Source organism: Miniopterus natalensis, chromosome 6 (assembly GCF_054644295.1).
Source record: "Miniopterus natalensis isolate mMinNat1 chromosome 6, mMinNat1.hap1, whole genome shotgun sequence".
NCBI classification, from domain to species: Eukaryota; Metazoa; Chordata; class Mammalia; order Chiroptera; family Miniopteridae; genus Miniopterus; species Miniopterus natalensis.
Window position 1 is genome coordinate 27701478 of NC_142086.1, and position 19387 is coordinate 27720864.

A 19387-nucleotide genomic window follows, 5' to 3' on the forward strand; every position below is an offset into this window, starting at 1 on the left:
TCTATTTGAGCATATGGAAAATATTATTCATGGGCATGTGGAAGGGATGTTGGAACATATGGAAATAATTAAAAGTAGGAACACAGCAAGTTAGGCAAATGAAGAAATGCAGTAATTATTAATGTCATGAAAATAAAGAGTTGTATAAGAAAGGAGGGATGATTATAGCTTCTTTTTTTCTCAGGATTGAACAGTATTTTAATGGTCATAATAATGAAATAACGACAACTGCTTTAACCAAAATGTGATATTGTATTGGCAGGGGATGTGGCAGTTGGAGAGGGATTAGGAGGTAGAGGGGAGAGCTATGTCCTCATATGCTACCTCAAGAAGTTAACATATCATGTCAGAAATTGATAAATCAAGAAACAGCAGTAAAAAGTATAAGGTAGTAAATAAGAAAAACAACTAAAAGTTGAGTGTGACTGCCTCTGAGGAAAGAGTTAGGGTAATAGTAGGGAAAGGAATGCTGTGTTTTCATTAAAAACTTTCATAGTGTTTGAGTATTACTTTGGTAAAGAGTTTTTGCCATTTTATAATAAAAACAAGAATGTTCATTGTAAAAAGAAAAAGAAGTGGCTTTTTTTAGTTTCTTTTAGGGTTAGTAAAAAATTATTCAATACATACCCACCAAAACGTTTAAAATTAAAAGACTGATAACTCCAAATGCTGATACAAAGCAACCAAAAGTCTCACATATTGATGGTGGGAATACAAAAACAGTACAATCATTTTGGGAAAAAGCAGTTTTTATAAACCTAAATATGACTCAGCAATTCCATCCCTAGGTAATTACTCAAGAGAAATAAAAATACATGTTCACAAAAAGACTTGTATATGAATGTTCATGACAGATTTATTCATAATAGCCCCGAACAGGAAATAGTTTCAGGTATCCATCATAGAAGAATGGATACACAAACTGTGGTATATTCATATAATTGAATATTAGTCAGAAAATCTGAGGCAGACTGAATTGTGCCCCAGCCCCAATTCATGTTAGCCCTAACCCCCCTATATGACTGTATTTGTAGATACAGCCTTTAAAGAGATAATTAAGGTTAAATGAGGTCATAAGAATGAGGTTCTAATCCAATAGGACTTGTGTCTTTGTATGAGGAGGAAGAAAAACAAGGGGACATACCGATGGCCATTAGACATATAAAATGATGCTCAACAACTCTAATCATCACAGAGATGCAAATTAAAACCACAATGATGTATCACCTCATACCTTCAGAATGGCTCCATCAATGAGTCAACAAACAATAAGTGTTAGTGAGGGTGTGGAGAAAAGGGAAGCCTTGGGCACTGTTGGTGGGAATGCAGACTGGTGCAGCCACTGTGGAAAATAATATGGAGTTTCCTTAAAAAAATTAAAAATGAAACTGCATTATGATGTAGTGATTCCAGTTCTGGGAATGTATCAGAAGAAACCTGAAACACCGATTTGAAAGAATATATGCACCCCTATGTTCATTGCAGTGTTATTTATAATAGCTAAGATTTGGAAGTAGTCCAAGTGCCCATCAGTAGATGAGTGGATAAAAAAGCTGTGGTATATTTACACAGTGGAATACTACTCAGTTGTAAAAAAGAAGGAAATCTTATCTTTTGCAACAGCATGGATGAACCTGGAGAGTATTATGCTAAGTGAAATAAGCCAGTCAGAGAAAGACAAATACCATATGATTTCACTTATATGTAGAGTCTAATGAACAAAAAAAACAAAATAGAAAAAGACTCAGATACAGAGAACAGAATGACAGCTGTCAGAGAGGAGGGGGGTTGGAGTGCTGAGTGAAAAAGGTGAAGTTACTAGGTAAAAACAAAAAAACCCTCATAAAAACAGACAACAGTATAGTGGTTACCAGAAGGAAAGGGGGAGGGAGGTGGAGGATATGGGGGGATAAATGGTGACGGAAGGAGACTTGACTTTGAGTAGCGAACACAGTATAATATCCAGATGATGTGTTACAGAATTGTACACCTGAACCTATATAATTTTACTAAACAATGTCACCCAATAAATTCAATTAAAAAAAAGGGGCACTCAGTCTGGTATTTTGTTATGGCAGCCCAGGCAGAATAATACACTCAGCAATAAAAAAGAAAAAAAAGAAAAAAAAGAAAAAAAGAAGAAAAAAAAGGAGCCACTATATGTCAACATGATGAATCTAAATAACACTGTGCTGAATAAAAGAAGCCTTGAACAAAAGAACAGATCCTGTATGTTTTCATTTTCAGGAAATTCTAGAATAGGCAAAACTAACTGAGGAGGGGAACAGCAGAATCGTGGCACCTCTGGGATAAGGAGTGTGGGATGGTGATTGATGGGGAGGTGACATGAAAGAGTTCTGGGGTGACTGTAATGCTCTTTATCCTGTAGGGATTTGTGTTAAGGAATTACATGAGCCCGGCCGGGCATGGCTCAGCGGTTGAGCGTCAACCTAGGATCTAGGCGATCGGGGTTCGATTCCAGGTCAGGGCATATGCTTGGGTTGTGGGCTCGATCAATGACTCTCTCATCATTGATGTTTCTATCTCTCTCTCTCCCTCTCCTTTCCTCTCTCTGAAATCAATAAAGATATTTAAAAAAAAAAAAAAAAAGGAATTACATGAATTTGACAAAACTCACTGAATGGTAAATTTGATATTTGTGCATTTTATTGTATGTTTAACTACCTCAAAAGGACAAAAAAAAGATCTTTAAATATTGAACTTTTGTTAATGATATGCATGTTGAAGTGTCTGGGGGGAGTGTATACTGATTTTGCAAATTACTTCGAAATGTGTCAAAAATAAGATGACTGATGTATGGATAGTGTGTCTGAACACTGTTCATAAGTTTTGGGCTTTGAGGACACTGAGGGTGAGGACTTGTAGAAAGTGAGAAAATCTTTGAAAACTACAGGAGAGAGAATCTTCGTTATGTAGTGGTAGAGAGTTTAGCAATACTGTTGCTTGCAGTTGTGCGAAAAACAGAAATGTGTCAAATGGGTCACCTAGTGAAGAAGATCCCATATGTTGAAGGTGTCACCTGAGCTCTTGTGGCTTAGAGTAAAGTGCAAAAGGAGGGGATACAATGGAGAGAAGAACTATTCGAGAGTCCAGAGTATGGCTGCAAACCTGTCTGTTAAGGCCTCACACCTCAGAGTATCATTTGGTCACATAAGGGCTCTGTAAAGAAAGTACAGGACTGCCTCACAGATTTTCATGTTTCTAGGAAGTTTAAGGAGTGTTCCTCCTCAACTGCCTCGGCAGGGGACCAAGGCAGGAAAGAGTCTATCTGGAAGAGATCTGTGGTTGTGCCAGTGGCAATGTTGTGAGGCAGGCCTGTGGGGAAGCTCACTCGGTGAGGGACTGAGGCCTGCCAACTAGAAGGTTAGACCCCCAATCCCACCCACAGCTTTACTGGCACCTGATGAGAGATGCAGAGCCAGAGGGATGCCTGTGAGATAACAGTAACTATGAGGTAAAGAATTTTTTATGTTTTTTAAAAAAGCTATACTAACTTTTGGGTCAATTTGTTATACAGCACTAGATTAATATAAAGAGGACTGAGACACTGGCATGGCAAGGAAGAAGGTAAACAAGAGAGTGGATAGGACATAGTTTTTTCACTTAAAATCATCTTTTCACTTAAAATCATCAAGAGTAATCTTAAAGATAGAGTGGGAGAGGTATGAAATGATCAATGCTGGAATAAGGAAATAGTAAGGAAACACGATGGTAGAGAAAGGTGAATAAGGGGGAAAGGTTTAAGTACTCTTGTTGAAGACTCCTTTATGAACCAAGGAGATAAGCAAAAGGCTAGCTTAAGAAAAAAGAGTCCAGTGTGGCCTCTGAGGGGGAGAGGATGGGTCATGGAACCACTGAAAGGCTACTGACATCATGGAGGCATCAATGAAAAGTCACGAAATCCCTCCTACGAGATTATATTCCTTAAGGGAACCATAATTACAAAGTCACTAGGGCTGGCTCTGAAATGACTGAGGTTGAAGAGGGAAGAGGGTGATGCAATCTCTAGGAGTAGGGGAATTCATCATTTATTTTGGAAGCAATATCTGGAAAAAAAAAAAAGAACTGTTGGCAAATCTTTATACTTACATTATTAAGGAGGCCAAGGATGATTATTTAGATGTGAAACGGTTGCTAGAGATGATGTAGTTGCATGGGTAAAAAACTTTTACAAAGTTATAAATCTGGGGCTTGAAATAATGCACAGATCAGAGGCGTGGACGCAGTAATGCAAATGTGAGGCCAGCTATATGGCACAGGAGGGAACACTATCTAACCCGACAGACACTCACCTGGTGAAATTAGAGCCCAAGTATATATTACAGTTGGCAGTATAATGCCAGGCAGTTCCTAAGCAAGCACAACAAAACCCCAAGAATATAAAGAATAGCAAGGGGACTAAGCTAATTTTTAAAAACTTAAAAACTTAAATAGAGCATAAAATAATTTTTTTTTTAATCCATGAAAAAAATGTAATTACTATTAGCAAAGAAATATCCAGTCATGTCTTCCAAATTACACAATTGCCTAGCACTGTGCTAGGTACTGTAGTGAACACAAAAACCCTGGCCCCCAAGGTGCTTAACTAGTTGGAGACTCAAGCTCTTTGTGTGTAAACAAGCAGAGGAAGATTCAGGAAAGGACAGTCTGTCTGAGAAGAAGGTCGCCTGTGGGGTGGTGAGATGAGGGCCAGAGGGAGAAGGGCAGCCAGACAGGAGGAAGAGAGAGCCCAGCTCTGGATGTGCAGGTGGGGAAACCTTTCAAGGAGGGAGCTAGAGGAGGGACACTGGATCTCCAGGGTCCAAAAGACGGCTGCAGGCAGCAGCGTCAGGGGACTGATGACTCACATCTGGTACACAAAGGGTTGAGATGGAAAGAGTGGTGAGAAAACTGGAATACCGCTATAGTCACCCATTCCTTCATTTCAAAGACTGAGTGCCAATTCGGGGCAAGACTCTGTGCCAGGTGCTATGGAGATGCAGATAAATTCTGTCCTCGAGGTGTGCAGTCTGGTGGGGGAGACCAGGGAGCTAGATGGGTAACACTCATGAGGGAGAGGGGCCCAGGAGATTCCCTTGTAAATTCTCTGGCCAGGGAAATCAGGAGAGGCTTGGAGGAAGGGGTTATGGCATTTTGTCTATCTAGGACTTGAATTCTTTAAAGCAACTTGATAGTGAAAGAAATCAGAGCAAGAGGAAAGTAGAAAAAAATGGGCCATAAAATCTTAAGCTTTCATATTTTTTTTTCTTAGCAAAAAATAGCAATGGCATGCAATCAACAAAGCACATGAGGACACAGTGAATCAAATGTTCTCAAGTTGAAAGAGGAAGGACAAGTGGAAAGGGAAGAGGAAGCAGCAGCATCTTCAGGGCCTGCCTCACAGCCGCCCAAGTGGGCCAGGACCCCTGGAACCCATCTCTCTGTGCCTCAGGTAGTTTGTCAAATGGGGGGCCCTGTACTTCACAGGGCAGCTGCGAGAATTATGTGAGTCACAGTGTCTTGCCTATGTAAGTGCCCAATAAATAGCCTTTATTGTTGAAACCTGGGTTGCTGAAAAATAGGTGAATGCTCACAGAAATGAAGACTGTGTTGAACTGTGTCCTCTTCCACTTTACCCATTTCATAAGTTATATAAATGTCTAATCATGGGTTTGCACACCTCAAACTGATTTAATATCATATGTCAACTGTAATTTAAAAATAAAAAAATATTAAAAACAAAATAAAATGTTCATTGAAAAAAAAAATCACACATGGTAATCAATCAGGTTTGAGGGACACATAATGTGAAAAAGCTACCAATGGATGTGAGTGGGCAGTAGGAAGATTAAAAAGAAATAAAAGATCACAGGCCCAGGAACAAAGTTTATCACGAAGGCAGCAGGTCCTGTGATAAGAATCCACACGACGGGCATAATGCTGGGCAGCAGGTGGCTCTGGGAGCCTGCTGGCTGCATGGTATGCAATCCCGCGTTGGTGTGTGTGGGGGGTAATCGTGAATATGTTTATGAAATCTGTCTCCTTTTTGGAACTGTACCTAAAAGAATAAGACTGGATATTTGGTGTGAATGTAATACAGAAATCTAAGACACCATTATTGTAAAATACATTTATATTATAAAAAATATTAGGGGGAAAGTAGGCCTTGCTTGTTTACAATTAATGAAGCATGGCTTTTTCAAAGGCAGAGAAGGTAAAAGCTTCCCTGAAATCCGACCAACAGCTGATGTTAGGGCACAGAGAATACCGCAGAGGGTAGAAGAGGGTGACTGCAGAACCCAACAGTTGCTACTTTCCCGCAGTGACCGTCACCTGCTTGGTTTTCTTTGACTGGACAGGAACTGGAGCTGTCTCCTGCTGCGTCATTTCTACGTCTCCTCCTCCTTCACCATCTGATGCTTCTAGAAAATATAAAGTTTAAAAATTAGAAAAGCCTCTGCACCTCCCCCCAGGTGCTACCACTGCTAGTACAATCTTGGTGTACCACCTTTCTTGAAGGGTCTTGCCCTTGACTTAGCAATTCCACATCTAGGAAGATGCAGTTAAGGAAATGATCCCAAATGAAGATAGAGATCTCAGCACCAAGATGGCAGTCTTACTTAAAAAGTTGCAAAACTAAAGATTATCCAGATGTCCAACATTAGAGGATGTTTAATTATGCAACACTCACACTCATACTGATTTTACAGATGTTAAATTCTTCATTTTCAGATAAAAAAACTGCTACTGCTTAGAGGGGATTACAGGTCATGAAAAATTCTTATTTTGAATTTTTAAAATCTTTCGACAATAGAAAAGATAAATTCTTACTCTAAGAATCAGGAAAAATAACTTTTAACATTTTTTCTGTTTATAAAGTTCTCCTGAAGAAACATGACAACCATAAAGTTTCTTACTTTCCATAATGCCACACAGTTTTTCAGATTATAGCAGTTGCTCTCTATAAACACATTTTTGAATCTTTGAAAGGCATTACTTGTTCCCTTTGAGGTTCTCTATATATCTCAAAGTCAGCCCAAAATATGAATTTGTGAGCAAACGCTAGTCAGAATTCAGATTCAGGTCCAAATTAACCCATCGGCAGTCTTGAGCTTTTAAATGTTTACATACCATGACAATTAATTTTGTGTCAACTTGAATGAGCCAAAGGATGCCTAGATATTTGGTCAAACATTATTCTGGGTGTTTCTCAATGAGATTACGTTTGACTGGGTATACTGAATAAAACAGATTACTCTCCTTAATGTGGGCGGATCTCATATATCCAACCAGATGAAGGCCTGAATAGGCTGACTGACCCTCCTCTGAGTAAGAGAACGTTTCCTGCCTTTGGACTTAAACTGAAACATGGGCTCTTCCTGGATCTGCAGCATGTCAGGCCTCAGACTAGAACTATACCATCAGCTCTCCTGGGTCTCCAGCTTGCCAGTTCACCCTGCAGATCTTGGGACTTGTCAGCCTCCATAAATGCATGAGCCAATTCCTTATTTTATATCTATATCTATATCCATATCTAGATATATATACGGTATAGATGTATAGATATCTATCCTCTATTGGTTCTGTTTTTGTGGAGAACCCTGATTAATACACATACTTTCAACTGTGTAGCATGAAAAAAAGGCCTCTACCAAATGGAGTAGTAGCAGGTAGAGAATTAACAGGGAATTTTAATGAGTGACTAAGTTGCCATTAAAAGTATTTATAGAACTACTCCCTTTGGGAAGACAGTATTAGTAACTGTGTTTTTCCTCATTCCTCCTGCTATGTACAGCTAAAAACCCTGGACATTATATAGAAAACAAACATAGGAAGTCTCTGGAAGGTGGAGAGAAGACAGACTCCCTAGGGACTTTGGGGCCCAGTGAACAATGACCTCCTTGGGTTTTCTTTCTGCCTCATTATCTCAGTCTTGGAGCTTGAAGCAGCAACTTGAAAATGCCAATTTGGGATCAGACCAGAAAAAGCCCTAACAAATCTCTGCTCTATTCAACAAAATGAACAGGAAACAAGCAGCCTAGCAAGACTGAACTTTTAGACAGTAATCACTTGACTCCAGCCGACACCACAGAAAACTGTAGCCTGGTTCCCACTAGCAAACACTGAGTGGGGAGCCTAGATTTTCACACTTGCAAGGCTGTAATGAGGCCCCCTAACTCTTCCTCCACCTCCTACCAAGTGGGAATGGGCCGAAGGGATTTGCATCCCTGAAGAGTGGTAACAAACCTGTGTTCCCTCCTCTCATCACCAGAGCCCCTGTAGTATTAATGGAGACCACATGGTGAGCCTGGGATTCCTCCTGCTCCTGGCAGCAATGACCGCACTCCTCCCTCCCCAGTAGGATAGCATCAGAGGAGTCCTAGTAGAGGGTCAGGACTTCTCATACCACCCAATGGTACCAAGGTCACATCCACACTAGTCCTTTTAGCAATAGAAAGAGATATGCTCAAAAACACAGAGATAAAACAAAACAGAATACTAACTATGTCCAAGTAACACACAGGAAATCAGGAAAGAGAAAATAGAGAAACAAAACAGCAAACAAACAGAAAAAACACACACAAAATAATATGGCAGATTTAAACCTCAACATATCTATAATTATAATAATGTAAATGGTCTAAACACACCAATTTAAAGGCAGAGATTGACCGAGTGGATTAAAAGAGATGACCTAACTATATGCTGGTGACAAGAAACTTACCTCAGATATAACAATACAGACAAGTTGAAAGCAAAATGATGGAAAAAATATAACATGCAAATATTAATTTAAAAAAGAGCAGGAGTGGCTATATTAATATCAGATAGACTTCAGAAAAAAAATGAGTAAACTTCAGAGTAAATAAAATGATCAGAGAAAGAGGACATTATGTAATGACAAAAGGGTGAATCTGCCAAGAAGACCCAGCAATCTTAAATGTGTATCTACCAAACAACAGAGCTGTAAAATATGGGAAGCAAAAACTGATAGTAATGAAAGAAGTAGACAAACTTAAGATTAAGTTGTAAACTTCAACAGTTCTCTCAAAAATTGAGAGAATGACTAGACAGACAATCAGCAAGGATACAGAAGAACTGAGTGACAACATTAACCAACAGGATCTGATCAACATTTGTAGAACATTCCACTCAACAAAGACAGAATATATATTCTTTTCAAGTGTTATGGAAGACTGAAAGCTTTTCCCTGTATAGGAGCAAGGTAAGGGTGTCTGCTCTAACCAACATTATTCAACATGGTGCTAGAACTTTAAACCAGTGCAATAAGACAAGAAGTGAAGTAAAAGGCATATGCATCAGAAAGGAAGACATCAAGCTACTCCTATTTGCAGATGGAATGATTGTTTACATAGAAACTCTCTCCTTAAAATGATATACAGGTTTAATACAATTTCTAACAAATTCCCAGCAAGATTTTCTCTAGATATATATAATTATTCTAAAATGTATGTAGAATGGCAAAGGAAATGGAACAGTGAAACTATTTTGGAAAAGAGTAATCAAGTGGGAGAAAATAGTTTATTCAATTTCAAGACATACATAGCTACAGAAAGAGAATATAGACCCCCAGAAAGAGACCCACACAAATATGCCCAACTGAATTTTGACAAATGTACAAAAGCAATTTAACGAAGGAAAGGTCCTTTCAACAAATCGGGGGAAAAATCCATAAGCAAAAAATTTACCCTTACCTAAGTTTACACGTTATACAAAAATTAACTTGAAATGGATCACAGACCTAAATGTAAAATGTAAAACTATAAAACCTCCAGGAAAAAAAATCCTTAGGATCTAGAGTTAGACAGAGTTCTTAATTTTGACACCAAAAGTACAATCAATAAAAGAAATAATTAATGTTAGACTTTATCCAAATTGAAAACTTTTGCTTTGAAAGAATCCTGTGGAGAGGATGGAAAAACAAGATACAGTGTGGAAAAAAGTTACAATCCACATATCTAACAAAGACAGACTAGTATCTAGATAGCTTTAAAAGATTCCCAGAATTCAACACTAGCAAAACAGACAATCAAATTGGAAAATGGCAGAAGACATGAACAGATACTTTGCTGAAGGGGATATACTATGGCAAATAAGTACATTAAAACATGTTGCACATCATTAAGCACTACGGAAATACAAATTAAAACTATGAGATGTTACTACAAACCTATCAACAGCTAACATTAAAAAAACAGCACCAGCACCAAATGGTGAGTGAGGGTGCAGGGAGACTGACTGTTCCTATACTGCAGTGGGAATGTAAAATGGTACAGCCACTTCCATCCCACAAATGGAAAATAGTTTAGCAGTTTCTTAGAAAAACTAAGCCTGTAACTACTAGATAATACAGCAATTATACTCCTGGGCATTTATCCCAGAGAAATGAAAGTATGTTTATACAACAGCCAGCATATAAATGTTTACAGCAGCTTTATTTATTATTTATAATAGCCTCAAAACTAGAAACAACCCAGATGACCTTCAATGGGTGGACGGTTAAGCAAACTGTGCTGTATGCATCCTGTGGAATACTAATCAGCAATAAAAAGAAATGAACTACTGATATTCCCAGAAATTAATCTCCTGAGAATTATGCTGAGTGAAAAAAGCCCATTCCAAAAGGTTACATATTGTGAGATTTCATTTAAATAACATTATTGAAATGACAAAATTATAGGAATGGAGAACAGAATAGTGGTTACACGGAGTTGAGGGGTTGGGGTTGGGAAGGAACTGGGTATGGCTAGGAAGGAGCAACAAGGAGGATTCTTGTTGGAATGGAAACGTTCTGTATCCTGACTCTATCTATGTCTACATTCTTGTTTTGATTTTGTCCTGTAGTTTCCCAAGTTGTTATCACTGAGGGAATCTGGGAAAGGGGACATGTGATCTCTCTGTATTGTTTTTAACAACTACATGTGAATCTACACTGATTTCAAAATAAAAAGTTTAATTAAAACAAAAGGCTTCTAAAGGAAATCCATCCTCTTGTTCAGGAAGCCCCAAATTATTATGCTGGAAGAGCTAAGAGGTGTGTGGTTGGCTGTGGACCAGACTAGAGCACCATCCTGTGGCTGGGGCACCCCTGTCACTGCAGTCCCGACGCAGACCCAGGAGGGCAGCTGGGTTCAGAGCACAGTCAACCCAGGGAGGCCACAATGGAGTCTTTAAAAAACAAAAAACAAAAGCAAAGGTGGGATAAAACATAGGACGCTGGATAAATTTGAATTTCATGGAAACACTGCGGTATCAGTCTCAAATATTGCACGGGGAACATCTAAATTATTCACTGTTTATCAGAACTTCAAGTTTAACAGTGGTTGTGCATTTTTCCTTGCTAAATCTGGCAACCCTCCCTGGGGATTATCCTCCCCCAGAAAAGGCCACCTTTAGTCCTGTGAGAGCTCTTATACTGGCCTCTCTTCACCCTGTCCCCTTTCTCTGAACATCCTCCAGCCCATCTTCATCTGGGACCCTCCAGGCAAAGCTGGGCCAGGACTGCACGGCCTCTTTGCCCCTCTTGCCCCTGCACGTGTGCCTTGCTGTGCCTCCTGAGCCAGCAGGTGACCTCACCCCTCCCCGCGCTGGCGCACACGGGCGGCTTTCTCCCCGGCTCTGCTCACTGTAAACAGCTTGAGGGAGCCCAGGAGTAGGTACCTCAAGTGCTTGACCCAGCGCTGATGACAAGTAAAAAGCACTTCCTTCTACTGCTTTATGTACATTTCTATTATAAAAGTAAAATGTATTCTCTACGTAAAACACCAAAACCCTGAAATCTTCTATCCTTTTATTAGGTTTAAAAGTCACTTCAGGATAAAAAGGGTGGAATACAAACAAATGTCAGGATCAAAAGCGTAAATATTTAAAAATCAAGCTATGCTCTTTAAAAAAATTTCCGAATTCCTCCATTGCCCAGAGTCTGAAGAAGGAAGCGTACAGCCTGTACTTAAGCAATCTAGCTGAAAATAGCATATTTTTAAAGGTATGTGACTCTTACACAACAAAAACCCATGAGAAATATTTAAAATACCTTGTTAATCAAATGCTCTAAATATGAGTTACTTTTTGTTCCAAAAAATTATTTCATCTGAAAACCATTAAATACATAAAATGATCTCATCTCCTATCACCATAGGTCGAATATATTAGTTGTTTCTTTAGTCTGATGTTTTTTGGTTCCAAAAGAGAAAAGTGATTTTCTGAAATAAGGGTGTTAGTTCTGTGATTTCCACTGAGAGGTTACTGAAAGAAAAGCATGGAGGCCCAAGCTACCCAGCCTGGGTCCAGCACCAGTGCTCCTCTAGGACTCGGGCATTTGAGGTTACGCCAGGCCTGTGCCACTCAGTCCTAGTGGCTGACTGCGCCCATGGACCGGAGCCACCAAAAAGGTGCCACCTGGTCTCCAAGTCACTGAGTTAACTTAAAAAAAAAAAAAAAAAAAAAAAGATAAAATTCACCAGATGGAATTTGTTGAACTCTTCCAAAAGAGGAGTCAAGTATGCTGTTCTTTTTAAATATATGGTAAAAAGAGCAGGCTGAAATAAAAGGTCTTCTCCTCCCCTCAGTCCCGTTATGTGTCCTCTTTATGAGAAACATCAGAAGTCCAGTTTCCCAGCAATTTCCTTAAGTTTCCAAGGAGCTGCTTGTATGAACCCTTTCTAGGCTGTGGGATGGACCCTGGCAATAAATCAGAGTCAATATTTCTTTAAAAATTTGCAAAAGAAAGGTATTTAAACCACAATATGTTAAGGCTGCTGTCTGCCTGGCTGGTGTGGCTCAATGGTTGAGAATTGACCTATGATCCAGGAGACCACAGTCAGCTTCCAGGTCAGGGTTGAGGGCTCGATCCCCCACAGGGGGTGTGCAGGAGGCAGCCAATCAATGACTCTCTTTCATCATGGATGTTTCTATCTCTCTCCCTTCCTCTCTCTGAAATAAGTATTTAAGAGAAAAAAAAAGACCAGTGTCCATATCCAATCAGGATTCTCTTCTCTCACATCCCCCAGTGAGTGGTGTTGGAGTTGGAGTGAGCATTTTGGGGATACAGTTAGCTAAATTATTGCTAGCTGTCCTAGGGTTGGAATGCTTCAAGGAGTAATCCTACCACCCTGTGCTCACCAGACACCTGGATGCAAAGTGAGCGGGGCCAGAAGTTCTGGGTCATGACGTGATGTGCCTGTGGCACCCATCCCTACACCTATGTGGGAAATGGAAGGGAAGCCAGGTCTGGGATGCATGGAACCAGAAACGAGTCAGTGAAAAATTCTTCCAAAACTGTAAAACTAAGCAGAGAATTAGGCTCCCATTTTTATCTATTCAAAATGGAAGGTCTTTCCTGCAGGAATACAGTAGATGGTGCATTTTACACAGTTTTAAAGAAGCCATTATATTTTATTTCTTGTTTGATGAGGTAAAATAAAAATTTTCAGAATTCCTGTGTTTGTAGCAGTACTGTTGTGATTTCTTATTTAAAATAACTTCTTTCATACCTAGTTTTGTATCGGTAACTTCATATATTTTTTTCTAAGAGAGGGGCCCCCAAATTGTATAAGCTTCAGGCCTAACAAAAACCTAGATCTGTCCTTGTGAGCAACCTGCTAAACTCTCTTATTAGGTCTCTCAGTTTCTCAACAAAACAAATTATTGAAACACAACATGAATAAGTTTCAAAAGTCTTATGCTAAGCAAAAGAACGACTGATTCAAGAGGCTATGTAATATGTGATTCCATTTATTTAACACACTAGTTTATTTAAAACTATAGGGACAAAAACCAGATTAGTAGTCACTGAGCACTGGAGATGGGAGACCTCGGGGGGGGGGGGGGAGCAGGTAGTGATGGATATGTTCTCTAAATTGTTGTGATGGCTGCACAACTGTACGTGTTAATCAAAATTTATAGAACTGTACACTGAAAAGGGTTAATTTTACTATATGTAAACTACTCCTCAATAAACCTGACTTAAAAAAATAATAAAAGTAAACTTTCATAAACAATTTGTAACACTTGCACAATATAATGTAACTAAGGCAGGGGCAGGTTTTGAATCCCAGGTATACTAAACCTGGAGTCCACAATCCTAACACAGTCCTGCATGAAAAGATGCCATTACAGCTTAGTGACGTTTCCTTTGTTAATTTTGATTTTTTTCAATTACAGTGGACATTCAATATTATATTAGTTATACATGTACAGCATAGTGTTTAGACATTTATGTAACTTATTAAGCGATCCCCCCCAATAAGTCTAGTACCCATCTGGCACCATACATAATTATTACAGTATTATTGGCTATATTTCCTATACTGTACTTTACGTCCCCATGACTATTTTGTAACTGCCAATTTGTATTTAATCCCTTCACCTTTTTACTCAGCCTCCCAAACTCCCTCCCATCTGTCAACCATCAGTTTTTCCTCTGTATCTATGAGTCTGTTTCTATTTGCCAGCCCCTGACCTAGTATATATAGTTTTAAAAGTTTTTTCAAAGTTTTTTTTAATAGAATGTATAGTTTCTATATATATGATTATATATATAGATTATATATATGATTACAGATAAACTAAAGCATATTTTTAAAATCTGCTATATTTTTCTGTTTTATCTATCAATAATAGACGTGCATATTAGTATCTCCCACTCTTATTTTGAATCTGTCCATGTTTTAATTCTACCAGTTTTTATTTACACATCTCATAGGTAAATAAAGAATTGTTTGCAAATTGAGAATTGTTACAACTTTCTGTTGGTTGAATTGTTCCTTTTAACATTATGTTGTGGCCCAGTTTTTAAAAATCCTTCTTGTTTAATTTAGTTCCATTTCACTTATGGGGGGGGTGTTCTATATTTCTAGAGGTGGTCAGCTATCCTCTGAGAAATCTAATCATACACACTGAAAACTAATGCTGGAGACACAGCTGTATTTCACCAGTCCAAAGTGTTTTGCTAAAATTACTCATCCCTAGGAGTCAGAATGTTTTATTTGGCCAGGAGAGGCAGGGCTGGAAACTACTCTTTAAGAAACATGTTCCCAGCTCATTAAGGGACTCCCACCAGCATCACTGAGAAAGAACACAGTTCCCATATCCAAAGAACAGGACCCTGTGAACAGTGAACTTAGTGAAGGTCCTAAGGCCAAGCCGGGAAAACAGAACGCAGGGCAGCGGGGGATGCCGAGGGGAGAGAGGCGGCTCAGAATGCAGCCGTGAGAAGCACCGCCAATGAGAAAGGGGCTCTCAGCCCTGACTCCACTTACACTGACTGTGGTCATGCTCGAGCCTCGACTGCTTCCGCACACTTTTCAAAGCAATTACCACAGCTATGCCACGACCAAAGAATAAGGGCTTATAACCAACTTGTCCACACCAGAAGAGAGTCGTACTGTCTGTAAATGTATCTCTCACTCTAACTGTTCAGAATGCCACCTCTCCCTGGATCCTTGTCATTTCCTCCAAAATTCAGCTCACGTTTCACCTCCTCTGTACAGAACTTCTGAAAGTAAAAACAAGGCTACCTTAGGGCTGTAATCCAACAAGTATCACAATTTTCACTGATAAAGGAAAGTGTGGAGAAGACTAGGATCTAGTGTGCAAATGAAAGATTCAGTGACAGGTGGCAGGAGGAGCAGAAAAACCAAGGCCAAGTCTGTGGTGCCTAATGGAGGGATCTGGTTGCTTTGAGGCTGCTCAGAGAAGCCTGGGTAGGCTCAATCATCAATCTCAGCCTTTTCCCGCCATGCAGACCTGGGCCACTCAAAGTCTTCCGCAGGCTTGTTGGTGGTGGTTCATCAGGCTTTACGTTAGCATGGCACACCCTCTCAGGTTTGGTTTGGTTTTTCCTAGCTCCCATATCCAAGACACTGGGCATGATCTACCTCTTCCATCTCTCAGGCTTCTTAAGATGTCTTTCCCTTCTCTCCAAAAGATTTGACAAAACAAATGCTTTTGAATGTAAGTTCCTGCGAGTCAGTTCTATCAGAAGTTCTGTCGTCATTCTGAACGGGAATGGGGAACAGGGAAATCCTTTCTCACCTTTAATTTTGCCATATCTAGAGGCAACTGCTACAGCCTGGTTGACCTTCCAGTAATGTTATTTTCATAGCTGAAAATGTCCCCAGCAACGAATCCAGGCTTTGCTTACAATACATGTTGCCAGTTCACAGAGAACTTTGAAGTTAGAAAATCTGTAATAAGACAGCAAACTCTGAACTGGAGTTGCTTTATGGTTCCCGACACTGTGAAAGAAGGTAAAATGCTAAGACCAGTAAGAGCATCTCAAAAAGACACGACTGATGAAAAATCTTTTGCCTCCTTTCTGTGTTGGGCCTAAATGCTACAAGATTTGTCTCACCAGTTCCATGACGGCAGAATTAAATCTTGAGGGTTGTTTTTAAAAACTTTGACTGCTCTGGGTTAGTAAAACTTCATTTACTAATTTCTAAAACTGCACATAGGACTGCATCCTCAGGAACCACCAGCCTGCGTCAGGACAAAGCACGTAGGGCCACAGGAGGCTGACCTCTTGTGTAAAGGCTCACACTTATGCCTGGCTGCAGTGGCAGTACAGGGGCCTTGAATGCCAAGCATCAGGGTGCTACAGGAGCTGTATTTTCTTTAAGCTACAAAAATGCAGTAGAGGTTGTGCAGCTATCAGAGGACAGCTCTGCAGGAAGAACAGCTACCTGCGCGCTGTCTGTCCTGTAGAAGGCATTCTTTCTTTTATCTTATTTAATTTTAGCTTAAGGAAAAAAATTAGATAAGTCAGTTTGAGCAACAGAACCTCAACTTTAGTCTTGAGTGTTAGGGCTCCACCCTTTTTTCTTTCTAGTTTGTTTTAAATGTTGGAACATTTTCCTATGGCAGTCTCTTCTTATCCATGGTTTCCGTTTCTGTGGTTTCAGTTACCTGGGGTCACCTGAGGTCTGAAATATTAAATGGAAAATTCCAGAATAAATAATTCATAAGTTTTAAGTTGTGCATCGCTCTGAGTAGTGTGATGAAATCTTGGTGTGTCCTGCCTGGGACGACCCCTTTGTCCATTGTATCCATACCGTAAATTCTACCCACCCAATAGTCACTTACTAGCCATCTTCATTATTAGATCACTGTCTAGGTATCACAGTGCTTGTGTTCAAGTAACCCTTATTTTACTTAATAATTGCCCCAAAGCACAAAAGTAGTGATGCTGGCAATTCAAATATGCCAAAGAGAAGCCATAAAGTGCTTCCTTTAAGTGAAAAGGTATGTATGGGAAAACATAGTGCATACAGGGTTCAGTACTACCCGAGGTTTCAGACATCCATTGGGAGTTTTAGAACATACTCCCCTCAGATAAGGGGGGCTACTACTGTATTTGGGGGCAGTCTTCAAACTATGAGTAATTTAACCTTTCTGGTCAACCTTTGCAGTTGAAATTAGGTGAACAGAGCCATGAATATCAACAGTGGCATTTTGGGTCTTAATAGAATTGTTGTGTTTATTGGATGAGTACACTTGATACATTTGGAAGCAGTGCTATATAAATTCTCTGTTCCTGGGATAGAAACTAATAATAATAATTATAACTCTTACATAGTATTTATTTTGTGCAAGACACTGTTTTAAATATACTGACTTATTTAATTCTCACATTAATCTTATGAAATGGGTACTATTATGATAATGTTTTACAGAGGAGGAGATTGAGGCGCTTGCCCAGGGTTAAAGTTAATGAGAGTGAGCACAGGGATTTGGGTCTAGGCAGTCTTGATTTAGTCTACTCTTAATCACTATGCAATGCTGTCCCTCTAACTTAAAAAGAGCAAACTAACTAGCTCTCCCATGGTTCTGGTCTCTAAGCAGAGTTTTGGAATTCATGAGGCTTTGTAGGTAGAGCCCAGTTTAACATAATAATGTATATTCTATTTGAATAACACTCATTTAACTGGGGCAGAAGCTCCTGCCTGTACTGAGTATCCCGCCTCTAATACAAACACACAAACCTACCCAATTTGTCCAGATATGTGTTAGTAACTCTTGCCCACAACCCACCTCCATCCTATATTTTAGCTGTGGAGAGAATATATTCTGACTTGCCTAGGCTAGTCCTGGTTTATGCCTGTCATTCCCACATCCCATCTGGTTTAGTATGTGTCTTATTGCAAGGATTCTTTAATATATTAATATGCTTTACTATCCAAGTGTGGGAATGGAAATGAGGTCATCCTCAGACTTATTTGACCCCTGACCCCTGCTCTGTGCAACACAACTGTTAACACTCCCAGAATAGTACTCTGTGTACACATTTTGGAAAGTGCCAATGTAGAGGCGTGATGAAGGAGGTCCTGGAAGGCTTAGATTCTAGTTCCAACTTTTGTGATCTTAGGCAAATCACTTACTTTATGCTACAGTTTTCCAATTTGTGAACTGAAGTCATACTGCTGTGATTTATGACTCTCTTCTGGTTTAGGCCAGTTTCTATTAAAAATGCTGTATCCCTGGACAAGTCAAAATTTCCAGAGTGAGGTGGAATGCTGAAGTACAGAGGCATAGGGTAAAATTAAAAAAAAAAAAAAAAGGTGAACATGACCTGTTATATGGGTGAGTTACATCATGTCCTCTGAACAGAAATTTCATAAGGAAAAAGCCTATGAGGCTGCAGTTAGACCTGCTGCACATTCACCCTTGCTATAAAGTGTGATCCCAAGGAAGAGAAATGTTACAATGGAAACGCACACTGTTTCTATTAAGACTGCCCCATAGCCTTCACAGAGACTGCAACTATTAGATTACTCGCTATCTGCCCTTAATGCACATTTTGTGAGTCTTAAAAGTGGGTGTAAAATTCACATGCCCTGTTTCAGAATGGTTAACTTTCTGACCCAGCTTCTCAATGGAAAATGCAGGATCTTAACTGCCTTTTTGTGTAGCTTCGGACAAGGTACTTTACTATTCCATCCTTAAAGTTTCCTACTGGTAAACTAGGCTTAGAGGTATTAACCTATCAACTAATTGCCCACTACATGGGAAATATACAGAGAGGGATTTGTGTTTGCAATGCTGTCTTACACGATGATAAAGCTAAGATGTAACAGTCTAATGAGGTAAATACATAAGAGAGACTTGAATTACCAATACTATACTAACGATTTGATGGGTCATCATTAACTTTTTTTAACCCTTTTCCCTGATACTAAGGTAATACATACTAATTATAGAGATTGCAGGAAATAAAGTAAAAAGAAACAAACAAATTTGGTACTATTATAAAAAGATGGTTCCACGATGGAAAGAGATCTATTATAATTTTGACACACTTACTTCTATTTAAAAAAAAATATATATATCTTTATTGATTTCAGAGAGAGGAAGGGAGAGGGGGAGA

The 19387-nt window shown here is 39.4% G+C and overlaps 1 protein-coding gene across 1 annotated transcript in view; it reads right to left on the reverse strand.

Annotated features, from left to right (window-relative positions):
* Nucleotides 1-19387, reverse strand: part of CMSS1 (cms1 ribosomal small subunit homolog) — a 342712-nt gene that overhangs the window by 23027 nt on the left and 300298 nt on the right. Inside the window, exon 2 of the mRNA XM_016199715.2 lies at nt 6334-6422. Within this exon, the coding sequence (XP_016055201.1) occupies nt 6334-6422 (89 nt within the window). The remainder of the gene's footprint in view (nt 1-6333; nt 6423-19387) is intronic.